Source organism: Gnatocerus cornutus, chromosome 6 (assembly GCF_029298725.1).
Source record: "Gnatocerus cornutus isolate USDA-ARS CGAHR chromosome 6, icGnaCorn1.1, whole genome shotgun sequence".
Classification (NCBI taxonomy): Eukaryota; Metazoa; Arthropoda; class Insecta; order Coleoptera; family Tenebrionidae; genus Gnatocerus; species Gnatocerus cornutus.
Window position 1 is genome coordinate 7,651,619 of NC_142238.1, and position 14,472 is coordinate 7,666,090.

Below are 14,472 nucleotides of genomic sequence, written 5' to 3' on the forward strand. Positions count from 1 at the left end.
ACAAGAAATAGAAAAACAAAGACATTTCAGTAAACAAGGGTTGTATTGACTAAATTAGAGTGGCTTTCAAGCACGGGAATTAATGAATAAAATATACGCTTTTCATTAAATTCGAACGATCTAAATTTTCTATATAAGGGAAATGCGACTAATTCCAATCACTTACTGTAAATTAATGACAAAGCTTCATACCATTAACACTTTCGAGACTGTGTCTAATTGATGGTGTCACTTGAGTTCAATCTCGGCAGCGAGCATTTTCACCGTTTTCGACATGCGGAACTGTAATAATAAAGCTTAGGTAAAGTAATAAGGCGGGGCTGAGTTTTTCATTTTCAATTTTATTAACAACACTGAACAACGAACGAGGAAGTGAAGTCGACAAATCAACAAAGTTTGATACAGAGCGAATCGAGAGATTAATTCATTAATCATGCGCACCTCGAAAGTTTTTACAGAAAACCCGGAAAGTGCTTTCTTTACGAACCATTTTATATTATATAGTATATTATATATTATACAAAAAGATATGAATATTTATAATATTTTCGGATGTTTATAACACAAAAATAATGTAAATCACATAGGCATGACTATTTTGTAAACATCACAGAAACAGGAAAATTGAAATATTTTATTCAAACTTTTTTTTTGGAGTTTGAATAGTTAAGTAAAAGTACATACCCGCCTCTTGTGTGAAAATCTAATCAAATCCCGGTAGTTTCCTAAACTTGAGATTTTACGATGCCGGAACAGAGAGCTTAATGCAACAAAGAGTTTCTGCATAGTTTGCTTTTCACGAGATGACTCTATCAAGTACAATCTGCTGCCAAGTACTTCAGTTCGGTGTCATTAAGCCCGCTTAGTTGTAATGTTTTTGCTAATTTATTATTACTAGCTTTCAAACGAATAATGCAAATATGAATTTCTATAAGTTGCCATCAAAAAATGTGTGCACATTTTTGCTTTTAAATCGCTTTGTTTGTTTGTAGGCTAGTTGTGCTGCATCCCGAAATTTGCGTACGTTTTGATTGATTGGCCATCAAAAACATTGAAACATTTCATATTGTTTTATTTTTTAATTTGCAGGTGGATGATTGGTACATATTTGTGTAACAAATTTTAATTTTTATCACTAAAACCAAACCGCCCTGATGTTTACAAAATTTTCTGCTTTACTTGCAAATTTCACCGCCAACGCGAAACACTATAGCTTTGAAAAGTAAATGCCAACATAATAAATAGACTCATTGATTGATGCAAGTATAAAAAATGATATGATAAAAGGCGGAATCCTCTCTTCATTCCACTTCCAAACTAGACAAGTGTTTCTTGGAAATCTAAACACCACACAGATGATCTTTTTTTGTCGGAGGAAATACCATTATTTTTTGTTCTACTTCTCCCAAATTAAATGGATGTGTAATATGATCTGCCCATACAGAGCTTATTAACGTTCTCAGATTTGTTATTGTTTGTGGAACTTCCTCAAGGGAGTTTCCAATCATTTTTAATCTTCTGAAAGAACAGATCGGGTTTGTTGTTTCCTATAAACAAATCATCAACTTTCTGAAAACTTTAATAGTTTTCTTTTTGAAGTGAGATGAAATCCAGTCTCTTCAGATTAATAACACTAATTTTTGGCCTTGACTTTACAAGAAAAGAACAAAAGCGCATCAGTTTTAAATTAACATTCTTAGGAATATCGTTCTGAAAAATTTGCGCTTTCACGAGATATTAAAATAGCCGGAATATTTTGTTCAAGCGGTAGAATGAGGCTAAAACATATTTGAAGAATTATTCGCTCCATTATGTTTTAGACCGAATACACCCACTGAGCGGAATCAGTGACCACAGAAGATTGAAAACGACCAAAGCGCGAAATTCGTTTAAATGCACCATATGATGGAGTAAGACAAAGGAGTCTTTAGATTTCCAGATGTATTGAAGATCCATGAGTTCAGATTTCTTCCAATTATGAACTGTAGTGCAATAACTGATTTATTATGATGCTTTTTTAATTGCATGTATGGATGGGTTGCTATCACTGCTTTCACGATAGAAAATTTAATCATGTAAATTGGATTCCATTGTTACAACACTGAGAATGTCTGTAATTACATATTGCTCGCAGAAAGTGCTTTTCTTGTAAAATTTTCACTTTTTTAAAGTAATTGCCTAGCAGTAACAACTAATTCAGGGAGGAGGACGACCGTGACTCAAAGACTGATTACCGTGACATATTACGGCCCAGATCATATTTTTGTACCTACAGCCATGTCAAAAATTCAACGCCACATTTCAAAAATAGCGTTTAATTACATCTATTGAACGACACTAAGAAAACACGTGTGGTGTTTCCACCTCGTAGAGCCTCTTCCTTAAAATTCGTTAATCAAACTATTTATAACATTTTAGGTCAATACAAGTGTTGTCAACATATGAAAAAGTGTTACCGGAACAAGTCCTCGTCGAAGATTTAAAAAAAGCACAAAGCGCGTGCGATTACTAAAAATATTCACCACGACATAATTTCAGTAGCTACATAACATTCCCGTTGTAAAAATAAAACGGCGAGAGCGAAGTAGTTAATTCTTGAAGTATTTTTTCATATGAAGTATGTTTAGAAGCTGTCGACTGGACGAAAATAAATAAAGGAAAACTTTGGGGAACGCAGATATTATATTTAATCAATGGAGACATTTCGGGAGGGAGAAGAATTATCTTCTTGAGTGATTAAGCGAAAATAGAGATGCGTCGTTTGTTTAAAACAAAATTTTTGCAGCTGTGTTCGCCACATTATGCCGGTAAAATTATGGAACAGCTTTTACGAGGCTTTTAGGCATTTTAGACATGTTAACTGTTTGAAAAATGGAAAAATAAAAGGTTAAAAAATTAAAGAAGAGAAAAATTGTCTCATACATAATTTGAAAGATTACAGTTGCATGTACTTCATCATCAAGTTTTGTGTAATTATAAACCGAGAAGCAATAATTGTTTTGTTGAAAGAAAATAAGCAAGAAAAGTTATCAATTTCATTTTTGTGTTAATTGCTTGACTTTCTTTATTGCTTATCTGGTAAAGGTTCTCTGAAATTAAAAAGTAAAAAATGAGTTCTTTCAGTACTTTTGATAAATAGTTCCGATTAGTGCGTTTCCAATTTTCCCACATATTTTAAAGGCGAAATTGAAAGCTTTAGCTTGAGTATTAACAAAAAGTCCCTGCTCGAGCACGATTACATTTTCCCCTATCTGCAAAAAATATTGGACTTCTCTCTGGCACCGTAATCAAGATAAGACCCGCATACCACAGGTTGTACATAAAAGTTGTAATGAAATCAGTGCGTCGACACGAACCGACACTGACAAATCAACTTCTTATCTCCATTAGCACCCTCACCCAATTGCACGTGTATTTATTAGGGGATGCTCTTGGTGGCCGTCATCGGAACCGGTGTCCGCTCAACACAATGACTTTCGCCAGGTTTCCAATCAAAATTTCGATTGAAGATCGTCGTAAATCAGACAGAATTAATCAAGTCCCCTTTCTAACGCACCGCGGGGTAGCGGCAAAGGGGATTATTGAATCTCGGCCGAATCGAGTGCTTCGAAAGCTTAATTTACTCGGAACTTTTGTTCGACAAGGTCCTACCTCACAATTTCGACAGTTTTAAGTGTTTGGCGATGACGGCCGGAATAGGAAATCAAGGATGATATTTGAAAAGTTTATACTGTTCGAAACCACAATTACACCTTCGGATTGCGCTGTTAACCGCTGATCTGATCCTCATTAATACCGCGGTAAACAGTATTGGACGGCGGTTACTGCCAATTGTGGCTTATCGTGAAACGAGCTTGTTTATTTTGCATTTCCGGACTCCGGAGTCTTAGATAAATATTCAGAAATTGACAACGAGGCGGGAACTTTACCGTAAAAACCTGGAGGGTGGAAAAAAACGAGAATGAATGAAAACAACTTTTTATATTCGGTTTTACGTGCCACGGAAAAATCACCGATCAAAGTTCATCGGTTTTAGAGCCGACAAACGGGGTCTTAAATTTCTCAGTGGAGTGATAAGAACAATTTGCAGCCTTATAAATTATCCATAGCATTTCATAAAAACAATTTTGTGAAACGTGATTACGTGAGAGCCTCATAATCATCTAAAAAATTTCATTTAATATTCAAGAGGCCGAAAAACTGGAGATTAATCTAAAAACTATGAGTTTGATAAGCATAAAATAAAGAATATTAAGGAAATGAATAAGTATATTATGAATAAGTAGAAAAAAGGAATAAATTTTGTGACGCTTCGAAAAATTGTGCATATTCCATTATAGAGCTTTAATAAATAAAAGCTGAACTCTATTGCGCTTTGTTTCCTCTTTTGATGAAAAATCATAAAATGGTAGTATTTTGTTGTTTATTATACCGGTTATAAAATTATTGCATAATTCTAGCAAAACATGCTGCGAATTCACCGATTTTCCTCAATCACAAAGTAAAAAAATCTGCCAAAAATCACTTGTTGAAATTGAAGTTCCTGCTTAATAGAAGGAAGCATTTTCCTTCATTTTCCTTTCTGTCTATAACTTAGCAACACAACAATAAATTATTGTCTCGCAAACACTGTAAGCTCCTTGCAGAAGTTGCCCATCACTTATTCCCATCAATTAAAGCATCCAGAATTCCCGTGCACACTCCAGGCACGAACTTGTGGAAATAAATGGCCATTTTCACTCGAGAGGATCAAAGTAAATCTCTGCAATTCCGTCAGAAATGAACAGACAAAATACTTCCTCCGTCGCGACACATACCACATCGTCCTACGTATAACTCGTTACTTTTTTCTCACCCATTCCCACACACAAAGGATCAGCGTGCATTCATTCCGCTTTCAAAAGACAGGTTTGTTAAAATATGCATCCTTGCAAGAGAAGAAAACGTTGGCCCAGTCGGTCGCTCGGTCAACAGCGGTGGCGGCGGCGACCACGTCTGTCTTTCTTCGCCGGTACTCACGAAGGCCAACCACTTCTTAACCTGTTTGTTTTTATTCGCGAGGAAAGGTTTGTCTTAAGACAGTTCAATTGAAGTTGCCGAAAATTCCTGAAAGGAGTTAAAAATAAATTGGTTGTATAATACTTCAGACGAAGTTTGACTTAAGTAATTAGTGTGAACGTCAATGTGTATTTTCAACATTGCCAAGAAACTTCGTGCTGAAAAAAATGTTAACGGTCGACGACAAGACAGCGAGGTTTAAACTACTTTTAATGAAAAATTCAGTGGCAAGACGAAGCTTGCGAGTCGCGAGAAAATACCGTACTTGGATAATGGTATAAAACAAATAACAAGACTTGTGTCTAATAAAGATGTAACGAAGGAGCACAAACGTGAAAAACACAGTCCATGTGATGCTTTCATTATTAAATCCAATCTGTTTACATAATTATCATTGCCAAACACACAAAGCAATAAAAGCAGCACTAGTGGCTTTCTTGAATATTTACAACACATCAAAGGTTTGCCAGATAAACAGTCAATTCTGTCTTCATAACCGATAAAGTAAACAAACGTGAAACGCACTTTTGTGACAACTGTTTAGACATTTTCTGAAACCGAACATTTCGATTGAAACCTATTAATACTCACATTACTGATGGTTGGTAGCACTGATCAATGAAACATTTAAGTTTAATCATTGATCAGCGACTAAATTAGTACATCTCCAATTCTCTTTGTCATAATTAATTTCAAATAACATGTTGTCACGGTTAACTACTATGGTTGAAGGATGGACAGAATTCAAAGACAATACAAACAAGTCTTTGGAAAACGCCTGTTTTGTTAATTTCTTGTTGCTTTATTAGTACAATAAAACAGTCACGAATGTTCTCAATTCTTTATATTTTCTCGCCCTAAACATAATTATTCTCTGAAATACTGCACTTTTGTTATATTTTCATCACCTTTATTGATCTCCGGAGATTTAAACCTTTGTACCTTCACAGTTTGCCATTAAGAAAACATCATACTCCCGCAATAGAAAAGAAAGCAATGAACTGGCTAATGAAAAAGTAATTATATACCAAGGAAGAGAAGAAACTTTTCGAGAAAAGTTTTTTCTCTCGTGGTTTATATATCAGTCGCCTAAATGCAAAACCCGACATCTGCATCAGGCCGAAATTTGACACTTCAATATAAATTTGCTAAGTGTGATTAATTGGTTCTAGATAGATTTTGAAAAAGTTTAGCGTAGTAATTTACAAGCTTTTGACTACAAACTGACAAAATTTTATCATTCCACATTTGAAAGTGAAAGCGCTGAAAGAGCTTTTTGTATTGCCCGAAAAATTATGGCTGAATGCAAATGTCGGGTTTTGCATTTAAGCGACTCATATTTACTTTTTTTACTACTAGCACATTATACATCCACAAACATAGTAGGTCTACTTGTAAATATCGTCATTTGGAATTGTTGAATAAAAAATGTAACCTAAAACCAATAAAATTTGTTTCCATTTCCAGTAAATACTTAATACAGGCAACCCAAAAAACTTTATTTTCTATTTGTAGGAAAGAAATTTAATTTCATTCTCAAGCTAGTAATGAAAAAAATAATTTTAAATCACCCTGTATTGATTTAACATCTTTTTCCCCGATTTCCGACTAAACGAAATTTGCGGAAGTAGTTATTAAGACTTCGGACTGTTGGTTCGTGTTCTCTTGATTACCTTTGTTGACTCTGAAAACCACCAAAGGACTTCAGAATTGGCGGTGTAATTGAAAAGTGCATTAAATGCCAAGTTGAGAGGCACCTAATGCAAAATTCATAACCAACACAGACTTTGTAATTGACGAAATTGCAGGCTAGTCTGCAAATTGCACGTAGAAATGATTACACTGTAAATGCTTTATGTATCTAGCATGTCAAAGTTTGAATTAATTCCAATCGTTCTACTCTATTAACTATTTTCCGATCTGGTACCGTTCGGTATTTATTTTCGTAAAACTCATTTCAGCTGAAATATTGTCAAAGAGGCGGAAATGAAGACCGTTTCTTCATGCGGTATTAACAACTATCAATTATTAGTTTTATAGCTGCATCGGTTTCAGTAATTCGATCTAAAGCCATCTTTTAACTAAAGCTGACATTTGAACGGATTAATTATAGCGGAACGGTTAATTTTTTAATAAACTCGATCAGTTTGTCGGAAATTGTTGCTACTGGGCGAAGATTATTGACCTCGGTTGATCGTGACTTTGATCTAATAAGGCTAAAACTTGCAAATGTTCTCCTTCTAGTTTATCGACAGTTCGGAGATTCTATATTCCTCCCGGAGCGTATTAAAAATGCATGTAGATCTTTTTCGATCATTGTCCCCATTTAAATGAAGCGCCCTGAAACCGAAGTCAAGCCGTCACAACCCCACGCGTGATAAATTATGGATGAGAAGAGATCTGAAGCTTTTTATGTCTCTTTTGTGGCTTCTACATAGGTGCTGCTTATTGGCAGAGGTCATAAATTCTGAATTGCTATCGGATTTTCGTTTTAATCCAAATGCTGTGTTGATAACAGCCGAGCCGGTCCGGAGTATTCTGAATTGTTACTATTTACCAAAGAGAAGAAACCGGAATGTTTATTCTTGTTTCTTTGCTATCCATTAGGGACTTTTTTGCGGAATGAGTAATTTCCGGTGATGTGACGACTGTTATTACCCTAAGCTGGTTTATGTAAAAGTCGGTGCAGTGAACGAAGAAGCAAATAAACAATCTGCATAGCTGCTGCTATTACCTATGAATATACTCTACGGAGATATACATCATCAGAATGTAAATGTTGCCGTAAAATGCGAGGAGTAACGGTAGGAAAATCTAAAATTAATGTGTGGTGTGGACTCCAACATCCACGCTGAGTTTCCGATTATATAGCGTTTTTGTTTTTACTCCAAGTCAGGCTATGTTGGTAACGGAAATATTGACATCGGGGGAAGATTTGGAGTAGAAACACAAACCTACTCTCCACGCAACCATTAATGTAAACCGCTTATCAGTTCGAATACCACCAAACATCCATTTTCAGTTTGTAATACTAATGATTAGTGTTTCTTTCAACCGCAACTTCAACAGTTAAATAGTTGAAGTGATCGCCCTAATTTCATGGGGGTGGAAACAACATCAATCAAAATTAACCCTCTCTGTGAAGTCTGTTGGCAGCTTTGAAAGGCAACCACACTCGCGGCCACAGAAATAGCCCATTTTTTATTTTTGCCCGGCTTGCTGTTATTTTATTAAAAGCAGGCTTATTGTCAACGAGTCTATTGGACTTTCTTATCGTGTAGTCAACATTTTAAACTTTGACAGTGTTCACAAATCATCCATCCCATGGAATCGATGCTTCAAAGTGAATTCACGACGTTTATGCACACATTCGAATTCCGCTCCTTTGAACCGTGACGAAATTTAGCTTTGTTAGTTTGAAACAGGGCTTCCGTGTTTCGTCTAATCAATAACAACCCTTCTTTCGCCTGGTTCGATGTGTTTTATCAAATTTAATATTTGGTCGTGGTCTACTTACTCCCCTGCAAATTTCACGCTTAACGGATTTTCTCTTGGTTCTAAAAATACAAAAATTCTACATTGCCAATAAAACATGATATCGACGTATAATGAAGTGATAGATCTTCCGGTTAGTGACATTTTGAGAAAACAAACTTCATTTAAATCATGAATTTTCATTTGCTTGTGTTAACATATTGTCTATGCAAAGACGCGTGACTGTAATGAATTTATAATGCGTCTATTTAAGGCTGATATTTAGCTGAACATTTTCCTGTAATCGTTCTTTCAACGTTGATGAACAGAAAGCTAAATGTTGATCTACTGTCGAAGCGAAGTTTAGTAGTGATTAATGTGAGTAGGTTGTATATTTTCAGCACTAGTATTCATTTACTAGTTTGCAACCAACACATTCGTAGCTGAATTAATTAAACAAAGCTAGTTTTCTACATAATGAACTGTGGTACAGTTTCCATAACACAATATTTCATAATTTGTTATTTGGATTTGTTTGTATAATGCACGTGTGGTGATAAATAGGCTTTATAATTTTTACGCATGAATAAAAATATCTGTTACTGTTTTTATGGATTTCGCCAATCGATAACGTGAAGAGCAAGAATATTGAACCATTGATCTTTATCGTTGTATTTTTTATCGCTTTTTATTTATGTAGTTGGCGCGTCTGTGTATATTTTTAGAAAGTTGTAAATAGCAATTTGTTGGCAGAAAATTAATAAAATCAGTTTAAGCCGGTAATTTAACATTCTCTTTGCCCAGAATTCATTGTTTTCAGTTGCATTCGCTCCGATTTAAATAGCGCTGATACCCTAAATTTTGTTTTATTTTTGATGCAACAATAGCAAAAATTAATATTTCACAAGCTAGTTTTACAACGAAAAAAATCCACACTGGTTCATCCATCACTTTCAACACTTTCAGTTCTTTCAACACGTTGTGAGCGCCGTTTTTCATGATAATTAAACGAAAATTTGTTGCATCGTGGGAAGAATCTACTAATGGACGAGAAAACAGGAGAAGAAAAGCGCATTGCAGGCGATGAAATCAAGGAAAACACGCATATCGTAACAACACATCGTGAATTGTGCGTGCTCTTGAGTAAATAATTGCACTAACAGTAGTTCTAATTCGTTAATAATGAATGTTTGCTTGCATACTTTGAACATCAGTTTGTACTTTATTTGCAGTGTTTATGAGTCTCGTTTTATCTGGAAATAGTCCCACACTGTCAACTTGTAACAAACATTTTGTTGTCTATACACTTTAACGCCATTTGAAATGTTTTCAAGATTGTAATTTGTTGGCTTAATGCCTGGCAATAGGAATTCAGGTAGCAATCCAGTTTTATTACAATGGATGTACAGATTAAGTCTAACATAGTCAATGTAAACATTTCATGCAGTCCCACTTGAATCATTCGAACTGTACACATTGCTACTGGTTTATACACAAACACAGAAAGTTGTAGGAAAAACAATTTGAAACTGTAGTCCGAGTAAAATCCCGGAATGAAAACAGACTAAATGCTCTCGAATCACTAGAGCATGTAAGTGTGGCGATAAATCCACACACTGCTATTTCATTCCAAATGTCATCCTGTTTGTACTCGCTTCTAGATTTTTGATAAACAACAGTCCAAAGCATGTGTTCGTCCATTAATAAGCTTTGTCTGGGATTCCAGTTTCCGAAGTGTCAGATTCGCGTTCCATTACTGATTTCTAAACACGATCGTTTGATTGTTCCAGTGGCAGCAGTAAATTAATCCATTTACTCGTTTTTGGGATGAAGAAAATTGTGACGGTTCTTTTTATCTCCTTTTTGGGCCGGTCGAATTTTGAAGAGGATTGACAAACTTTTGATGATATATATATATTCTTTAATTCTACAGACTAACTTCGTGATCGACTAACTACTAACTACTAACTATCGAATATCGAATATGGAATATGGAATGCTGAATACTCAATGATTTTGAATACTGTTGGGGGTACAATTATATACGTTCTGTTATCACTTAGACCCATGGACCTTCGTCATGCAAAGCATACATAATTAGCCATAATGATCAGTGATGGGTCCATGAGTCATCGGTAGGATCATAACAAAATGTAAACTTTGTATTTTTGAATAGTGGAAAAAACTTTTATTTTTTATTGTCAAGCCAAGTTCTGGACTTGAAACTAGTTTTGGGGAACATTCCCAATTTGGATTTTACTGATTGTGGCTAATACAATGACACGCCACGTAAATTATTCGGAATATACTATTGACCTTGTTTCTTTTTACATAATTTATGGAAGTTAATTTGAAGGTTAGTGGGGTCTTTGTTTGGCCACCAGTAAATAACCTTAAACAGCGTCTCGCTAAAGGCCCGCGTCCACGGTCCACTAAAACTCTCATCTTGGACTTTTACGTAGTACCCGATTTAGTAGTTTCAAACCATTTCCGCATCAAGAAGCTTTTAATAAATACAATAAGCTAGAAACTCACTAGTGCCGTGCTCACTAGGGACTACTATTGAGTAGTATCTAGACTCTCAGAGTCCAGCGGTTGCGTAAATTGATAGCCCCGGTAACGGGTGGTTATGGATAGTAATATTTCTAACTCTAACTCTAAATAAAAATTGGGACAGTTTTTTATTTTAGAACAAGACCACCACTCGATCGCGGATCATTTTTCAGTCTTTGAACTCAAAGGACAAAATAAAGCTTCATTCAAATGCAGGAGATTACGTACATTTTGTTCTTAAAAGATAGCAGAAATCAATATTTCTGCGGGATCATGCTTCTTGCAAACCTCAGCAGGGAGCAATCAGTTTTTTAATCTCAACTTAATCTCTTTTGGTCCAGAGCCCGTGAAACACTTATTACATCGCTGACATGGAGAGTAATCGATGTGTCCTGCCAGGATCACATTTAGAGAGACTCCGAGTGATGAATCATATCCGATACGTCACAGGTGTTGATAGTTTCCGCCCTTATCCTCGATATTTTATCGCGAGAGTCCCCGTGGTTTCCATGTTGTTGTGTAGACCTTTTCGATTTCATGTCGATAGTTTGTCATAAGTCTGTGTGACGCTTTACGACGCTCAAGATGCTTTTCAGGCAAGCTCTTCGCTTTTTATGCGACTGTTTCAAGTCGAATGCTTTACGACCGTAAACTGAAATTCTCTTAGTATTTTTGCTGAAATGGATGTTGGGTACGGACGTTTTACATGATTGTTTGAAATGGAACCTACATTTCGTATTAATTTGTCACGTTTTGGGGGCTTTTGTTTCCCGTCCGTTTCATTTCACGTTGGATAATTGTGTACAATCGTGAAACAGACGAAGAAAGAGATTAACACGCGCGCTTTTGGTCCAGTTCCAGCTGGCAAAGGTTACAGAATTTTACGCTGATTCTAAATGCATTTTCACATGCTCAAGCTTTCAGAAAAATGCAACAACGTCACTCACGTGAAGGTTCGATATTTTAAAACTGACAAACCACTGAAATCAATATCTGGAAAAATTCCTCCTAAACCAATAAGCTTTGATGATCATCAAGAAAAATGAGAGCATTTTTCACAACATTCAATTTGTATCGTGTAACATGGGACTCCGGTACCGCTCCGGTAGCAACAGGTTTATTGAAGTAAAGGCCCTCTTCAGTCCTTAAACAAATACCGTGAAACAAAGCAACAGCTTCGTTACGATTGTTGTCGCGGCATTACTTTCAAATTGCTTTTACCAAAATACATTACCAATCATAATCATGTAGGTTTATAACGTGTTATAACTAGCCATGCAAAACGAAAATGTTTTGATGGCTACAGTTAAAGTTTTACGCGACGTTGCAAATGTCGAGATTTCTATACATCGTTAATGTCGGAGACATTTATTCAGGTCGTTTTCATAAAATATTGAGACGACGAAAGTCATTGGTGAAAAAGTGTTAATAGTTTGGCGACGTTCCGGAAACGTTATTTTTATCGGAAGATATTTATGCAAAATCGAAACGTCATTTATGTTACGTTTCTCATATCGATATTTCTTCGGTAACGAAGAGATGTCAACGTTTTTCGATTAGACGGCTGCCAAGTCGGAAAAATAGCTGTTGCCAGAAAAAATACGACATTGGCTTTAATAAGTTTCAGAACTAAAACTTAAATCAATTTGTGGCCTCAACCTGACACCGTCTCCAAATTCTATTTATTTTGTATTTGGATGCAAAAGATAACAGGTGACAATTCGCAATGCTGTAAAACCATAATTTTCGCTTCATTTCGAAGGAAATTACGACTTAGTTTTACATTTGCAAGGAAGTTAAGCTTCGTACTCACCATGACATCCTAATCCTCGCCCAATACGAGAGGAACGTACAAATATTTTGACCACAAACTTTATGGTCTGAACGTTTCGCTTTACTTATGAATAGGTAGCAATTTCTTAGCCTAAGTACGCAGTTGTTTTCGTGACCTAATAGCTCCTATTCGTGCTGGTTTTCCTAAATGTTTAAACAGGATCAATCACTTGGATAATTGGCGACTTTTTTTAATTTGCATAAAATGGCGACGCCGAGTTCGATCTTATGATCCCTTTGGCTTTTATCAGATGCGCAGCAGCAGGACGCTTTGTTCCGCTTCCTGCGAAGCATCCCTGTAGATGTTGAACATAAATATTGTGTATTTGCTCCCATTATTCCCTTTCGTTGTATCCCATCTGTATCTATGCTCCCGGCTCTTCACCTATGACAAGTTCATTCCGTCCCGAATTCCTGACTTCCGTAACACGTTCAATTGTTTGTTCAGCTGATTGATGTAGACATGTGGTTTTCAGAATCGATCGGGAACTCGACTCTCACATGGCTGTCACGGTTTACCCCAACGTTAAACTCGAGTGGTAAGTAACGGAACCGGCACTTCTTAACAGCCGCAACTTGAAATACTCTAACTTTCAAATAACGCCATCAGTTTTAACAACATCCGTGACTGGACACGAACAACGGAGTCGATGGAGCCACATCGGGAATGTGCAATTTGTTCACGAACGTACCAACTAAACAACGCATCGATCAAATGGACAACCTAGTAATGGACATGCTTTGTATGTGCCGGAAGTATTTTTGATAAGGCTTAACGCCATTAATAATCCGGTTCGTTCAAATGTACACCGGAGAGATTAGGACCGACTCTGTGTACCTAGGACGTGGGATTGGAGAAATTTATTAAATTTGCTTAATAAGTAACGACCTCTCTTGAAATGGGGTAAACCTAGGGACTGGTACTTAAAATTCGGTCGTTGAGGGTGGACGACAGCATTAATGGTGAAAATGACATTAGACACTTTTGTTTCGAATTTCAATTCCTGTTGGACGTGAACGCAATCAATCTTGTAAGTTTTTGCTCTCGTCGATGAGATGCAGAATTCCTAAATTTTGAGTTTGTTTTTTGGCCAACTACATTGTTTTTGGCACTGAACCTGGAACAAAAGTTGTTTAGTTGTTGGTTTGCAAGCACATAATTCCTTAGCCGCCCCATCGACTCTCGTTGTAAGACAATAAATGTAATTAACTGTATTTTATTGTTATATATCGATTAATATTTTGTTAGCATGCTCAATTAATACATCACAGTTTCACGTGTAGCTTCCTTTTGTTACATTTTGGTCTAGATAGAATAGAGAGGTGCAAATGATGTTAAGACCATTTTGGGATAGTCACTTATTTCTCCTAGTTTAGTTTGCACAATTAGGTTCTAGTTGATGGGAGCTCCTTTGTACAATGTTATCAACTAACTAAGGAATAAAACCATTGCAAGTTAATGACCGTTTATAAATACAATGAATATTGATTATCCCCGTGGGACTCATTCACGTCAGTGGCGTGGCGTCTTCGCGCGAGTCGTCCCTGTACCGC

At 36.1% G+C, this 14,472-nt stretch overlaps 1 protein-coding gene across 1 annotated transcript in view; it reads left to right on the forward strand.

The window, feature by feature from the left end:
* Positions 1 to 14,472, forward strand: part of msi (RNA-binding protein musashi) — a 49,898-nt gene that overhangs the window by 10,065 nt on the left and 25,361 nt on the right. The window contains exon 2 of the mRNA XM_088040018.1: positions 13,395 to 13,457. Within this exon, the coding sequence (XP_087896144.1) occupies positions 13,420 to 13,457 (38 nt within the window). The 5' untranslated portion in view covers positions 13,395 to 13,419. The remainder of the gene's footprint in view (positions 1 to 13,394; positions 13,458 to 14,472) is intronic.